General features: G+C 40.4%; 1 protein-coding gene across 3 annotated transcripts in view; it reads left to right on the top strand.

Annotated features, from left to right (window-relative positions):
* The window catches only part of LOC127618714 (nuclear receptor coactivator 6-like), a 33,607-nt gene extending 24,746 nt beyond the window's left edge, over positions 1-8,861 (top strand). For 2 of the 3 annotated variants that reach the window (XM_052091321.1, XM_052091323.1), the window contains 6 exons: positions 988-4,434; positions 4,561-4,605; positions 7,063-7,093; positions 7,465-7,506; positions 7,852-7,997; positions 8,404-8,861. In XM_052091321.1, coding sequence (XP_051947281.1) covers positions 988-4,434; positions 4,561-4,605; positions 7,063-7,093; positions 7,465-7,506; positions 7,852-7,997; positions 8,404-8,456 — 3,764 coding nt within the window. In that variant the 3' untranslated portion in view covers positions 8,457-8,861. The remainder of the gene's footprint in view (positions 1-987; positions 4,435-4,560; positions 4,606-7,062; positions 7,094-7,464; positions 7,507-7,851; positions 7,998-8,403) is intronic. The other variant, XM_052091322.1, reaches the window with a different exon arrangement.
* Positions 8,862-16,979: the final 8,118 nt, after the last annotated feature.

Raw genomic sequence — 16,979 nt, 5'->3', positions numbered from 1 at the left:
GCCTAGGCAACAGAAAATGTACTGTATGCTATTATAATGTCGCAAATTAGTTTTTACAGAAAAAACTGCTACCAATCAAAGGGAGATAAATAATTTTTTTCCTCTCCTGCGTCCCCAGACTCCCCAGTTCTGAGCACGTGTTTTCCACGCTGGATTACTGTCCCGGCACACCGCATGAGCCTGAAACCTAATACTTTGTCCAAGCTAATGTTTCTAAAAGTAAATTCTAAAGTGATGTAAAGATTGAGACGTTTTTAAATAGACCGCAATTACCCGCAGTTCTATTTAAACTTTAGAACGCGCGTTTCTTTTACTAATGCCAGTAAATCATCCAGGTGTGCTTTGATAAGATGTTGTTAAGTGCATTTCACCTGTGTGTGCTTTTATGAGCATGATAGTCCAGATGTGTTTTGTGAAGTTCTACATGCATTTCATCTTGTTTGTGTGTGTGTGCGTGTGCGTTTTATGCCTGTTTTGCAACTGCAGTTATGTTCACGGAAATAAAATAACGAAAATCAAATATACCTTTTCAGTTATTGCATTTAATAGGCAAGTTTGCCAAGGGGCTAGACATGTTTTATAATTAAGTTAATTTAATGCATTTAAATGAATAAAAAGAACAGACTTTTATTCAGAATCACCCCGAAATAACTTCTATTTACAATCCTAGCTACTGTAATTTATACATGTATTCCAGATATTCATTACAAAGTACAAACAGAAAGCAAGTAGCCTACAGAGACATTTTATGTCTGAGCGGGATTTGTTTTACCGGTGAGCGTGAGCGATTCATCAGTGGAGCGTTCGCTTGGGACGCGAGCGACTGAGTGGAGCGCACGCGCATAGAGCGGAATATTGAGCTGAGCGTCACACCGCTCCACTTCGCTCACATGCTCTGTTCTTGGTTGATCATCTGTTATTTTACATGACAACTGGTTTTACATTGTGAATATTTTTTTTTTAAATGAAATGTTTATTTGAATCTAGGTTTACCTAGTCAATCTGGAGATCAACGTGTATTGCAGCAAATGCCAATGCAGTTTATGCCTGCACAACAGCAACAACAGATGCAGCAAATGCAGCAACAACAGTTACAACAACAACAGCAGCAGCAGCAGATGCAACAGCAGCAGCAGATTCAACAACAGCAGCAGATGCAACAACAGCATCAACAGATCCAGCAGCAGCAACAGATGCAAATGCAGAGTATGCAGGGTCAAGCTGGATCATCACAAGGACCTCATCATGTCCAGCCTCAGATTCATTCACAACAATCATTGCAGATGCAACAACAGCAGCAACCGCAACACCATCAACAACAACTGCAGTCACAGCCACAACAACAAAAGGTGCAGCAGCAACAACAACAGCAGCAGCAACAAATGATGATGATGATTAAAATGCAACAGGAAGCTAAGAATCGAATGCCGTTACAACAAGGTGGCCAAATACCAAAGGGTCTTGGTAATCCTACTGATCCCGCTCAGAGAATGCCTGGATCACAGCAGGGCAACATGCCTGTAATGATTGATCTTCAAGGGCATGGAGGTGTTCCACCATCTCCAGATAAAGCCAGAGGGATGTCACTCATAGTGAATCCACCTCTCTCTGGACCAGCAAGAAAGACATCCCTTCCAGAGGTTGGACAATCTACACCAGTGTTGCCATCAGAGGAAACCTCTGGAAATCACAGCTTGCAGGACAGGGGATCTCTTGAAATCGGTCCTCAGTCAGGAAATGGAAATCAACAAATGACTCCAAACCAAGGTCCTAATACTAATTTAATGAAGACTGTGCCATTATCAGTGGCCCACCAGCCAGGAGCAAGCCCCCAACAGCAGTCACAGCAAGTGTCAGCAATAGTTGGCTCCCATAATATTCACTTTTCCAGTGCTCCTTCAACTTCCCAAAGCTCCCGCCCCAAAACCCCTAACCGGGCCAGTCCCAGACCATATCACCATCCTCTAACTCCAACCAACCGTCCACCTAGTACTGAACCCTCTGAAATAAATCTGTCCCCTGAGAGACTGAATGCCTCTATTGCTGGTCTTTTCCCTCCTAAAATTAACATTCCTCTGCCACCACGGCAGCCTAACCTTAATCGAGGCTTTGACCAGCAGGGTCTAAACCCAACCACCCTTAAAGCCATTGGCCAGGCTCCACCAAACCTAGCAAATATACCTGTAAATAATAACACCAGTGGCAACAATAATGGCCTGCAGTCCTATCCGTCAGGTAGTGGCATGGTCAATTCAGGAGGAAAACAAGACAAACCGCCTGGAGTTGGGCAAGCTAAACGGGCTAGTCCCAGTAGTAGTCGACGATCCAGCCCAGCCTCTAATAGAAAAGCTGCCACTCCAAGCCCAGGAAGACAGAAGGGTGCCAAAAACACACTGACATTACCTCCACACCAGCAGCAAATGCCAGGTCCACATATCATGATGGTTAGTCCCACCTCAGTGCTCCCAACTACCTCTGCATCTCTGCCATCTGCAGGACCTGAAGAATCACGACAAAATTCAAATGCTCTGCAATCTCTTCCAGGTAGAACCGATACAGTTAGAAATGGGCAGGTACCTGCTTCACAGCCAGAACAGCATCAGGCAGTTAAGTTAAGAGAGCAGCCTGCTCCTAAAATGACTAGCCCTCGGGTGCCATCTCAGGAGCCCAAAAGTCAAGAGCCTAACAATTTGGTTGAACAGCGGGCCGAAGATGAGCACCAGCCTCAGACAACACCACAACAAGAGCTTGGTTCTACTACATCACCAGGTTTTAGAGATGCTCCAACATCTCTCAATCAACTATTAGACAATACAGGCACACCATCCTTGACAATGAAATCTCAAAATATTTCTCATCCAGGTGGAGATCCTACACTGAAAGAGAGCCCTTCTACTCTGCTAGATCTAGCAAGCCAATCTAATCCTGTCGTCTTGCAGAGCATAGATAGGGGCCCCTCTTTGTCTACAGGTGAAACTGATCAAAAACCTAAATCTAGTTTAGTATCAAGCCCAAACATTGTCCCCAGTAGCAGTCAAAACATGCAGTCCGTCGGTGCTGTATCAAGTGGTAGTTCAAACCAAACTGTACTTTTAAGCCTCACTTCAATTCCTAACCCCTCAGTGAGTTCAATTCATAATCTTATACCCATCACAAATGCATCTCAAACAGTCTTACAAAGACCAATCTCATCAGCACCAACTCCACAAAACCAAATCACAGTGTTTGTAACCTCAAATCCCATTAGCTCTGCCACCAATACGGTTTCTATAGTTCCGCCAGCAGTTGTTTCCAAGGTGCTTGCAGTTCCCAATAAAAACATAAGACCTCCAGATGTTCGTCAACAAAACCCTACCCAAACACGTCCACAATTCATCACAGGACCTGTGTATTCAATATTTCAAACTACATCTGTACCATCAAGTACCAATGTCATGTCTCAACCGGTCACTATGGTTGGTCCCATAGTCTCTGCAAATATCCAACTTACCCCTACCCCAGTCGTAACTACATCTTCACCTTTTGCAACAGCATCAACACCTGTAGTAAGAAACTCACCTGCTGTCAGCATAGCTTCTAGCCAGCAAGGCCGCACTGTCATTGGGCAGTTTCAAGTTCAAGTACCTGCATGTCAGGCTTCCTCTGTAAGTGTAGCACCACTACCTCAACAGACATGCCCAGGAGTTACAAAACAGGAGAGTGGCTCTGATGCTAGTGGCTCAAAACCAAGTTCTGCTGGACAATTATCCTTACATTCTAGCATGCATTCATCACCCTTTCAGCAGCTTTTAGCCTCTCCACCTGCTTGCTCTAGCCCAGGGGCTACATCTGTTGCCCGCAAAAGTCCCCTGTCTCCAACAACAACGTTAGCCAAAGGCAGTCCAATCCAGACTGTTATAAGCAAAAATACTGCACCCAGAATCTCTTCAAGCAGTGATGATGGTCAAAAAGAGCAAAACCCCATCACCCAGATAGGAAAAACGGTGGATGTTGCTATGCCTCATGCTTCTTCTGTGGTCACATCTGTAATGGTATCTTCACTCCAGTCTTCTGCTCCAGTGACAGTTCCAACTGCTCAAGTAGCATCTCCGCAGTCTGCACTTCCTCCGAAAGTCTCTTCTCCTGTATCTGTGCCCACTCCTTTTGCAGTCCCCACTTCTTTGCCTACATCTAATCTGCCTCCCCGAACCACTAACTCTGCCATGCTTCTCCTTTCTTGTCCTGTTACTAATTCTTCATCACCATCTAGTTTGCCTGCAACTTCAGTTGCTCCACCTATTGTTGCTCTAGGAACTCCCACTACCACATCTAGCTCCTCCACATCAACATCCCAACAACTCTCTGTGGAACAGCAGCTGCCTTCACTGGTGGAGACTAGTCTGCCTGACACCACCAAAACAAGAGAAGCCATTGTTGATGCTCCTAGCCTCTCAGGTACATTAATTACTTCTTGATGAAAAAAATGCAATTTCACTAGTTGTTACGTAGAACTTTTGCTAATGTCTTTTCAACAGGAGTAGTTTTTTCTTAATCTTTTTTTTTTTCTTCATATCCATACAGCTCGTCCTGAAACTGCGCAAGATCAACCTTCAAGTGATCCGGCTGGTAAATGTCTTTTTAACTCTTTCCCCGTCAAACACGGAATTTTCCGGGTTTTATGAAAAAACGCTTCCCCGCCAAACACGGAATTTTCCGGGTATCCGTGTTTTAGGTGGTATACGGTAAGGAAGACCCGCGCGCATGTTTTGAAAGAGTACGCAACTCTTTGATCAAAGAAACAGACTGCGATCGTCTCAAAAGTGAAGTGGAACACCATACTAATACTAAAGCACTTGTTTGATAAAAATGCCTTTTTCTCAGCTTTTTGTCCGAAATGTTGTTTTTGACAAAACCTACCTCTGTTCAAGTGGCAATAAAAAAGAACATATGAAGATAAAATAAAATCGTTTTTTTGCCTAAAAGCAGAGGCTCAGATCTTTATTTTGATATATAGCATCTTCATATATTCATGGAAGAAAATATTCTGCGGGCCATTAAAATTTAGCGAAAATCGTCAAAAACCCTGGCGGTGGCTGGCAACTTTTTTTAAAAAACGCTGGCGGGGAAAGAGTTAATTAAAAAATATATATTATTTTACCCATGAAAAATGAAGAGAACCAAATGGCAGTCATACACAAACTGCCTTGGTTTACCCTAACTGAAGAATTCAACAGAAAACAATAAACTGCTAAAGCCTTAAAACCCATCGACTTGTGTGAAAAACAAAATAAAAAAAAATGTGAACAGTCAAAAGTTTGGGCACAGTGAAGGCTGAACATTCTACACAAGTTTGTGAACACAGATGCTTCTAGCTACTAGGGATGTGAAACTGGTCAACTAATCAACTAGTCTTCCACCAACTGACTAGTCGATTAGTGGGATCGACTACTAACATTAATATTTTTAGTAGTGGTGATTTTAATGAGAGATGCAATTCAAAAATGTATTATTTAACAAATTAATTGAGACTTAACTTCTTAAGAGAGAATTTTTGTGTGAGTATAGCTTGCTGTGCTTAAAATTTAATAATAATCAGCACAGTATGACCCAAAACACTTTAAACAACAGTTCAACCTATTTTAGAGATCGTACATCTAACCCTCACAGCCTCAATGTCATTCCTGTCAAAAATAGAGATGCTTTGGGGATCTGGATAGCTCAGCAAGTAAAGACGCTGACTTCCACACCTGGAGCCGCGAGTGCGAATCCAGGGTGTGCTGAGTGACTCCAGCCAGGTCTCCTAAGCTTGGTTGCTAGGGAATTTAGTCACATGGGGTAACCATCTCGCGGTTGCTATAATGTGGTTCGCTCTCGGTGGGGTGCGTGGCGAGTTTGGGTCAGCATAGTCTCTTTAATACTATAAGTTTAGTTCATTTATGTACTGCTGCTGTTACAACCATCAAGTGCTGCATCAACAACACAGTACAAGTAGTTTTGTGCAATAAGATGTTACAGTTATTTAGCCCTTTTATTTGTTGAATATCCATTAGTTACCATGTTGAAGTGATGTGCTTAGTGTCCATACATCCCAAAACGCATATGATCGGCATCATGTGAGCATAACATAGCCGAATTATACATTATCCTTAACACCGACTTGTTGTTCAAACAACCAACCGACTTGTTGATTATGGAAATTGGAAGATTTCACATTCCTAATAGCTACGCAAGCTCGATTTTGTGCATGATTGCATTGCGTTTCAAACTGTGTCAGACAGCAGTTCATAGCACAACACAAGTACGCATTGCATTCTCAACTTTGCCACAAGGGGCGCTATAGAGGACAGAGTAAGGTTTTCTCTTTCAACTACTGGAGAAACCAAGGATCCCGCAGGTCCTTAAAAACTCTTAAATATCTTAAATGGTATATCAAAAGGCTTGATTATTATTTAATGTTGTTTTAAATTTGCGGATGTAAGGACCAGATGAGCTCCTCTTTAAGGAAAAGAATGTGTGATACATTATTTATTTTGAATTTGTGTGGGTTTGTTCTGTATGGACATACAGTATTAATTGTATTAGTCCAGGCCTTAAAAAAGGTCTTAAAGTCTTACATTTAATTTTAAAACTCTGGCAACAGTTTGCAAAGAATATTTCTGAGCAAGTATGTTGAATTCAATATACCAATAAACCTGAATAGTAACACATCTAGTTTAATGGCACAGAATTTTCAATGTAACCCCCACTTTTCAATCGCCCCCTCGAGTACTGAGGTTTGATTCACCACACGTTAAGCATGTTCAACATGTGTTGGCCATGCACTTGCATCTGCGTACTCACACTTGAGTAAAGTGTTTCTGTTTTTTGAAGCAGTCCTCAAGCAAAAACATTCCTTGTAGACCGAACCAACTCTTTTGGCTCAGCTTTACAATTGTGCCGGATCGTAGGAGGAATGTAGCCTGAAGCTGACAAAGCTGAAAAAAGACAATGCACAAGCAGTATTTGTCACAAAGATGTGTAAACTTGTAACAGTGTCAAGTATGCATGAAAAACAAGTCATTTAATGTGTTTCTGTGTTTACAGGACAAGGGGTTACCATCGCAACAGAACAAGGGTAAGGCAGTAACTTTTGTTACTTCATCAATATGCTAAAAAGTTAAGTTGTGGAGAATCTCTTTCCAATTATTTTTTTTGCAGTGTTTTTTTCTGTGCTGCAATTTTGTGTTTTTGCATTTAAAAAAAAAAAAAATTGTTCTTTAACCAAATCTTAACTTGAATATGCTTTGTTCATTGTTGATTCAGTGTGCAAGTCAAAAAAAAAGAAGAGTCATTTCATTGGCTTTACTGAATAAGATCACCACATGAAAACATTAATAATCATGGAATGATTAAAGTCATTCTTTTACTCAAATTTGGGGAAGGAGAAAAAAATATTGTTGTTCAGCATCAAAGCAGTTTACCGCTGTTTTTCCACTTCTATAACAGATGGGCAAAGAAAAGAAAGACGCCCGTCAACTTAGCCCCAAGGTATGTATATACCAAACCTGTAGATTCCCTGCAACTGTACGTGCACGGGACAGCGTAGCTGTCTTGGTAAATATGGTCATGAACAAGACGGACGTTATCTGTGGTAGATGAGGAAAAACAGCAAGTTGGAATTCCTCAGTAGTACAGGGGCCAGATGTGGTAATTTACCTCATTGTTAAGACCATTGACCATTCAGTTAATTTCCAAAACCCAATTAAAAGTAGAATGTGCCATATAGGGCCATATAGGCATTAGTGTCCATAGTATACAAACTGACTGTTCGATTGCTCTCTAAGATAATTTTTGCTTTATTCCTCATCCCCATTGACCCTCTCGTTTTTCCAGGGATACAAGGGCCAATGCTGAGAAGGCAAAAGGTCCTAGTCGAAGGAGTTCACGCACAGACAAGGAACCTGAGGAGGAAGCATCCGACAACAGCCAGAGAAAGAGGGCTGCAAGGCCAGGGTCAGCCTCATCTAACACAGGAAAAGGTGCGGGTTAAGGCCCAAGTCTACCTCGGTTTTCTACGTGCCCCTATGACTTGTTTGTGTGCAGCTACTGTTGACTGTACTAAAGACCTGCATCAAACACGTCCATAAAGACTTGCATTTAAGAGAATACTTTGAGTGATTTACCTTGCGCTAAAGTTGGAACGGCACGTGGTAGAACAAATTATACCCTAGCCTTTAGAATTCAAGTCTAATCTAAAAGGTACGTGCCCTTTGTGAACAGCCCCTTAGTCTACCTTAGATAGATTTACTTAATAAATTGAATGAATAGCTGTGGACTAGATGTCAGTAAAAAGGCTTATGTTAATGATGTGGAAATACGCAAACAAATGCTGAGAACAAGATGACATTTTTGATGGCTAACTGACCTTCTCCTTTGTCTTTCAAGAATCAAACACTGGAGCCAGTCCCACCCAGGCGAAACGAAGGAAGTCAAAGTAATCATGACACTGAATAAACCTGTGAATTGTACATAATTTCTCTGAACTTTTTTATCTGCTGTTTTTCCTTGTTTTGAGCAAGATAACCATGTACAGATTTTTTTTTTTTTTTTAATCATAATACTGTATTTTGACCCTGGCTACTAGATGATATCATGTTTAGAATTGTGTATGATTAGTTTTTATGTCTTTGTTTTGGTGTGACTTTTTTATTCTTAATAATACTGATCAATTCTGGATTAGATAGAATCATGTTTGTAGTATCACTTTGTAATATTGTGACAGGATCAGAATTTTTACATGAAGTATATTGTGAATTAACTGTGTTTCAATACTGCCAACACCTGCGTTCACCCCTTTAGACCTCAGATCACATGCATTAAACTATTTTTACAAGTGTATGTTTGACTTGTTTTTGTATATCCACAAATACAAGCTAATATTTTGACCGAAAGTGTGGTCGGAATGGTATACTAGCACACGTAAAGCATACTATACTATGCAAAAAAAGAATGGATAAAATGCAAAGGATAAACATTTCAAACAGTAGTAGGTTACAACTTTTGTCTCAACCTCATATTATGCACTTATTTCGGCAAATGGTGTCCACTTATCTCTGAAATAAAAATGGTAATTTAAAATTTTTATCCCATTTTATGAAAAAATGGCTTGGCACTTCAAGAAAAATTCCAGGTTCAATACAACTTGGGCTCAGTTGACCGCATTTGTGGCATAATGTTGATCACAACAAAACTATTTCTTTAAAAATCAATTACAGTGGTGGCATTTACAATAGGGCCACTTTTTGGAGGGTTTAAAGGCAGAAATGTGAAGCTTAATATTTGATAAAAGAGCTTATTCACAACATCTTAATTTGTAGTTTTTTCTCCGTAATTTGGAATTCCCAATATGCTCAAAGTCATCGTGGTGGTGTAGTGACCACCGAATCTCTGACGAATCTCTGTTGCCTCCGCATCTGAGAGGTCATCTTATAATGTGTGGAGGCTTCACACTATTCTCCGCGGCGTCCACACACAACTCGCCACGCACCCCACCGAGAGGGAACCACATTATAGCAACCACGAGGAGGTTACCCCATGTGACTAACCTCCCTAGCAACCAAGCTTAGGAGACCTGGCTGGAGTCACTCAGCACACCCTAGATTTGAACTAGGGTGTGCTAGTTCTTTACTTGCTGAGCTACCCAGACCCCCAAAGCATCTCTATTTTTGACAGGAATGGCAATGAGGCTGTGAGGGATAGATGTACGATCTCTAAAATAGGTTGAACTGTTGTTTGTTGGAGTGGTGGTGTAGTGGGCTAAAGCACATAACTGTAAATCAGAAGGTCGCTGGTTCGATCCCCACGTCCACCACCATTGTGTAAGACACTTAACACCAGGTTGCTCCAGGGGGGATTGTCCCTGTAATATGTGCTCTGTAAGACGCTTTGGATAAAAGCGTCAGCCAAATGCATGAATGTAAATGTTTTAGAGTGTTTTGGGTCATTCCACTGACAAAACATTGTAAAAAAATATATATATATATTTATTTTCAAACAATTTAAGTTGACCAAACTCCGAAAGGAACATGAGTTGTGGAAAAGTTGTGATCGAGGAGCTTTATACAGTGGATGTCATTGAAGAAAGGCAAGTCCCCCTCACAGCCTCATTTTCATTCACATCAAAAATCAAAGATGACACTACTGTGAATAAGTCGTTGAATGTAAGTTATTCTGTCATTTTAGGGATTGTTGACATTACATCACCATGGCAATGATGTTGTAAAATTAGCTTTACCCGGAAATGATTAAATGATTTTATCACACTCAAATCATGTTAACACATATATTATGTCTTGTGGAAATACTTTTGAAATAGTGTTTTAATGTAAAGGATTGGCCCCATTCGTTTCCATTGTAAGTTCTTCACTCTAACCCAGATTTTTGCATTTTTTTTAAGAAAAGGAGGGGCAAGTCAAAATTTATTTTTGTGGGAATTAATATTATGCCACAGATGCTGTCGATTGAGCTTAACATTGAACCTGGAATATTCCTTTAAAAATCACAAATAATATTGCTTCCATTACTATATATATGTAATATTTACCCATTTATTTCATTACAAAAATGAAAAATAAAATACTGCATCACTTCAGGAAACATTCCATGACTAAAACAAACCGTATAATCACTTAATCAGTTTAGTAAAACAAACCGATTTGCTTAACCATCATGTGCTGTTCAATTCTTTTTGACCGAAATCAATTTTGTTTCTTCAATAAAACTGTTTCCTATATCTGATGGGTATGAGGCTTGGTGAATTTTCATCAATTTGATATCTGAACACAAAGAAACTGGAGTTGATTTGATCAGTCTAAATGGTAAATGGTCTGCACTTATATAGCGCCTTTTTAACCTTAACGGTATTCAAAGAGCTTTACACTGTGACTCATTCACCCATTCATACACACATTCATACACCAATGGCAGCAGATCTGCCATGTAAGGCACTAGCCTGCCATTGGGAGCAACTTGGGGTTCAGTGTCGTACCCAAGGACACTTCGACATGTGGAGTTGTGTGGGCCAGGAATTGAACCACCAACCCAGCGAGTAGTGGGAATCTACATGCTCTGGAGTTTGTTTTATAGATTATCTTTTGCTGTGTAATTCTGTCTCACAAAATTTGTATAGAAACACTGGACTTGAGCAATCCAACAGCAAAGTTGTCACGGGGGTTCTCGTAGGTGATCATGGACTGTTTGAGTTTGGAGGAATGGTGCTGTCGTGTGCGGGGTTAATGTGCACATTTTTCTTTTTTCTGTTTGTTTTGTTCCAGGGGATGTTCGGGTTTTAAAATTCGCACCAGTGTTGGAATGTGGTCTTTATAATCTTGTTTTTGACACACAAATTTTTTTTCTTATATGCCTAAATGTCAAATGTTAATATGAGTGGATTGTCTCTCTCCACGTGGAATGTGAATGCCGTGGCTTGGGAGGCACTTAAGGTGGTTCTTAGGGGACGGATAAAGAAATCAGTAGCACAAGAATTCGTGAAATTGGAAGGGATATTAAAAGCACAGAGGCAAAGATGAAGTGCCAAATGTCATCTAATGGTCTCAGAGAATTGACCCGATTGAAATACAGATATAATACTATTTTGTCGCGGAAGGTTGAGTTTTGGCTATTTAGGGCAAGACAGTCAAACTTTTGAGTCGGGGGACAAAGCAGGAAAACTTCTGGCTAGATATATAAAACAGAGAGAGTCGTTTTCTACCATTCCCTCAGTGAAATCTGCTGGTGGTGAAATATTTGCCTCGGCCACAGATATTAAATGCTTTTAAAGATTTTTATCTTGATCTCTATAGTTCCAAATCTTTGTCTACTGATGAGGATATTATAAAGTTTGTGGAACCATTAGAACTTCCTAAAGAATGGAAAGCTTCTGCCAACAATGACACAAGCCCGGATCAGTCTTATTCTAAAAAAGGACAAAGATCCAAGCAAATGTAAGTTACCGTCCAATTTCCTGAACCAGCTAGATGTTAAAATATTGTCAAAAATGTTGGCTAACTGATTAATTAAAGTTATGATATCTCTTATACATATAGATTAGGTGGGTTTTTTCGGGGCCGTAGCTCTTCCTATAACAATATGCATTTTCATCAATATCATGTGGTCAGTGGCGAATGATCAGACTCCAGTTGCTGCCATCTCACTTGACACTAAAAAGGCGTTTGATATGGTGGAATGGGTTATCTTGTTAAGATATTGGAAATGTACAGGTTTTGAATACTTCTGTTGGGTGGATTGAGTTACTTTGTATACACCTGGTAGCTGCGGTTCAAATGAATGGATTCATTTCAGATTATTTTACTCTGGATAGGGGCACCCGGCAGGGTTGCCCTCTTTCCCTCTTATTGTTCTGTCTTGCTGTGGAAACATTAGCAGCCGCGATAAGAAAGGAGGATGATTTTCCAGGGGTTGTGGCAGGTGGCATGTTGCATAAGCTTTTGCTTTACGCAGATTATATTTTATTATTTGTCTCCGACCCTACTAGGTCTATGCCTTGCCTCCACAGAATTATTCATTCCATTTCTAACTTCTCAGGATACAGAGTCAATTGATCTAAATCCGCTTCAGCTCTGACAGCGTGCTGCCCAGTAACGGCTTTTCAGCCGGGTGCCTTCCAGTGGCCCAAACAGGGCATTAAGTATTTGGGTATTTTATTCCAGTCAAATTTGTGTGATTTAGTTAGTTAATATTGACCCTTAGATAAAAAGTTTTTTGAGCGATGTGGGCAGGTGGGCTTCATTACATTTATCTATGATTGGGAAGGTTAATGTTCATATTAAAATGAATTTTATTCCTAATTTTAATTACCTGCTTCTAGCTCTCCATATAGATGTCCTTCATTCTTATTTCAAGCAATTTGATAGCATAGAGAAGTCCTTCATTTGGACTGGTAAACATCCCAGATTACATTTCAGTAAATTACATAGGCTGATTGACAAAAGTGGGCTAGGCCTACTCAAGATTTTGTTTTATTATTATGCGTTCGGTCTCTGACATTTGGCTCATTGGTTGCTTCCACCTGAGAAAGCCCCTCCCTGTTTTTGTATTGAACAGGAAGTTCTTGCCCCTATTTCGCCATTGCAAAGCCTTTCTATCAAACTACTCGGAGAAGTTAAGTCACACCCCGTTATCTCGCATTTGCACTCGGTATGGACAAAAGTGTCCAGAGTGTTTAATTCAGACATTTATTTAAATGTTACCTCGAGCATATGGCTGAACCCAAAATTACGTATTAATAAGTCCCCTTTCTGCTGGTCAGAGTGGATTGTGAGGGAGGTTTATATGCTCTCTGACATATATGAGAGTGGAGTGTTCAGAAACTTTGAAAATATGGTTCAACATTTTGGGATTCCTAGATCTCAGTTCTTTAGGTATTTACAGTTGCGCCACCTGCTATGTACTATTTTTGGGAGTAGCATACACCCCCCTAAAATTGCAGATACTCTTCAATTACTTCTCTCAAGAGATTATGGGAGAAAGAATTAAACTTGTAGACTAGGATTCTACAAAATGTCAAGTCTGCATCTAGAGATGCAAGTGTGCATCTTATGCAATTTAAGATTTTACATGTATTCTGTTTGACGTCCTCTAGATTGTATAGACTTGGTCTGAAAGACACGTGTTTTTTGGTGGTGTGTTAAGATCCAATAATTTTGGTTGAGGGTTTAGAGTAGTATGTTTGATGTATTGGGCACTCAAATTTCATTTTGCCCCAGACTCTGTATTTTAAGAGATGGGGTGGTCATTAATATAGGGGATAAACACATATATAATGGTGTCTTATCCAGTGTTATGATTGGCAGACAGATTGTTCTAAGGAGATGGAAGTCAGCTGGAGCACCCTCATTTCAAGAGTGGTGCTCAGAGATGGGGAGGGTGGCGGTATTCGAGGAAATGTCATGTAGAAGGCTGGGAAACATATGATTTATTTGATAAGAAATGGGCCAGCTATTTGGCCTTCTTGGAGGGCTCTTGGGGAGGGGCAGTGGAGAGAGAAGTATGGTTCAATATATGTGTGATTATTTTATTTATTTATTTTTGTACACTCATGTGTGACCACAGGGATGTTTTTATGAGGGTCAGGTTGGGAGGGGGAGGGGGAGGGGTAATAGTGGGGATTAAATGTTAATTATGTGAGTATATATTTAGCTTTTTTGTCAATTTTGTGAATCAATAAAAAAAATGTTAATCAGAAAAGGTATACAAAGTTTAATTCTCTACCTCTTCAGGTGTCTGAGCGTAAAGTGGGACTAAAGCCAAAAGATCAAATCTGTCTGTTTGAGCTGCTTATGCAGGAGATTCGATCGATTAACAGCTGCTAACGACTTTCATCACACAACAGAGGAACAACCTATGAATGTACTGAAGCCTTTTTGTATGAAACTCAATTTATAACTTATTTTGGCAATATTAATCTTGGTGTGTTATTTGAATCTGTAAATCACTAACAATCCAGATACCCAAATCACAGCGGACGGCTTGACCATTAATGAAGAATCTGAAGATGCTTCTTTTCAGATGAAATCAGTTGTGCACATGATGCTTTCTGATGTATGAGCTCTCTCTTTATTTGTTTCAGCACTTGATCAGATTTTTTATTTTTTTTTCATTTTGCAGGAAGCCAGCTTTACAGGTAAGAGCAGTGATGCAACAGAGAATCTTATTGCTGCTTTAAATACTTTTTATGCATGAATCTCACAAAACTTGTAAAGAACTTGTCTTAAGTCAAATTTCATCCATCAAATAAGAAAAGCTCTGGTTATTCTGAAATGCCGGACACAAAGCCTGTCATCAAAATGATTGTTTACTATTCCCTCCCAGAATTGTGTGACACGCTTTCGCTTCCAGACATAAGACATCTGCTGCTGAATGCTAGCAAGTTTTTTTATGAATGTTTTTTTCCGTGTGCTCTAAACCGCAATTAATTCATAAAATTTCATGAAAGAGCCACGGTGGCTTCAACTTCCATTTTCATTTCTATTTTGCACCAATTTTCCCAATTTTGTTCTCTTTAAATGCATGGGATTGAAATGGCACTTTATTCACAAATTGTTTTTGTGATTTTCTAATTTTGCGCAAAACTTTCAGACGTAACTTGGATAAAACAAGACTAGTGGCTTCAGCTTCCATTTTAATTTCTATTTTGCACCAATTTCCCCAGATGCGTCGATTTTGTTCTGAAACACATTGGATGGAAACTCCACTTTATTCAAATTTATTTAATTTTTTTAATTTTTGAGAGAGAGATTTCAATTTTGAAATTTTTAATTTTCAAATTACACTAGTAACTTGGTTGGAAACTTTTTCCCCCAATTTTCCCAAAAGTGATTTCGTTCTCTTGAACACATGAGATAAAAACACTGATTAACAATGTTTGCATTATTCCAATTTTGCACACAAATTAAATTGGACTTGGAAACATGTGGGAATCCATCCATCCATCCATCCATCCATCCATCCATCGTCAACCGCTTATCCTGTGTACAGGGTCGCAGGGGGCTGGAGCCTATCCCAGCTAACATTGGGCGAAAGGCGGGGGACACCCTGGACAGGTCGCCAGTCCATCGCAGGGCCACACATAGACAGACATACACTCACACTCACCTCCACATCCACACCTAGGGCAATTTTTTTGGAGACACCAATTAACCTAGCCTGCATGTCTTTTTGGATGGTGGGAGGAAGCCGGAGTACCCGGAGAGAACCCACGCAGACACGGGGAGAACATGCAAACTCCCATGTGGGAATCAACTTTTGAAAATAATGCAAATTACAATAATCCAGGTGCATTAGGTTAATGACAATTTGTTTGGAAAATGTTAATTGTCATGAAAATAATGTCACAATGTGAAGAGTCTTAATGGACCTAAATTGGTTTGTTTTTTCTTTGTTAATTTTTTATATTTTTAATAATGAATAAGGTTATGTGAGATGTGTAATTTTCTTAAATTATTTTAATGTTGATTTTTAAATCCCTCTAGTCTTGAGAGTCTGCACAAGAAAGCCACTGATCATCCTTGAGATGTTTCTACAACTTGATTGGAATCCACCTGTGGTAAAGGCACACACCTGTATACATAAGGTTAACCACAGTTAACCATGCATGTCAGAGCACAAACCAAGTCATGAAGTCCAAGGAATTGTCTGTAGACCTCCGAGACAGGATTGTATTGATGCACAGATCTGGGGAAGGGTACAGAAACATTTCTGCAGCATTGAAGGTCCCAATGAGCACAGTGGCCTCCATCATCTGTAAATGGAAGTTTGGAACCACCAGGATTCTTCCTAGAGCTGGCCGCCTGGCCAAACTGAGCGATCGGGGGAGAAGTGCCTTAGTCAGGGAGCTGACGAAGAACACGATGCTCCCTGACTAACCTCTCAGACTAATCACTGGAGCTCTGACAGAGCTCCAGTGATTCTCTGAGAGGAGAACCTTCCAGAAAAACAACCATCTCTGCAGCACTCCACCAATCATGCCTGTGTGGTAGAGTGGCCAGACGGAAGTCACTCCTCAGTAAAAGGCACATGACAGCCCGCCTGGAGTTTGCCAAAAGGCACCTGAAGGACTCTCAGACCATGAGAAACAAAATTCTCTGGTCTAATAAAACAAAGTTTGAACTCTTTGGCCAGAATGGCAAGCATCATGTCTGGAGGAAACCAGGCACCGCTCATCAACTGGCCAATACCATCCCTACAGTGAAGCATGGTGGTGGCATCATGCTGTGGGGATGTTTTTTAGTGGCAGGAACTGGGAGACCAGTCAGGATCGAGGGAAAGATGAATGCAGCAATGTACAGAGACATCCTTGATGAAAACCAGCTCCAGAGCACTCTGTACCTCATACTGGGGCGAAGGTTCATCTTCTAACAGGACAACAACCCTAAGCACACAGCCAAGATAACAAAGGAGTGGCTACGGGACAACTCTGTGAATGTCCTTGAGTGGCCCAGCCA

Source organism: Xyrauchen texanus, chromosome 25, assembly GCF_025860055.1.
Source record: "Xyrauchen texanus isolate HMW12.3.18 chromosome 25, RBS_HiC_50CHRs, whole genome shotgun sequence".
Taxonomy (NCBI): domain Eukaryota; kingdom Metazoa; phylum Chordata; class Actinopteri; order Cypriniformes; family Catostomidae; genus Xyrauchen; species Xyrauchen texanus.
This window is presented reverse-complemented; position numbering and strand designations above follow the sequence as displayed.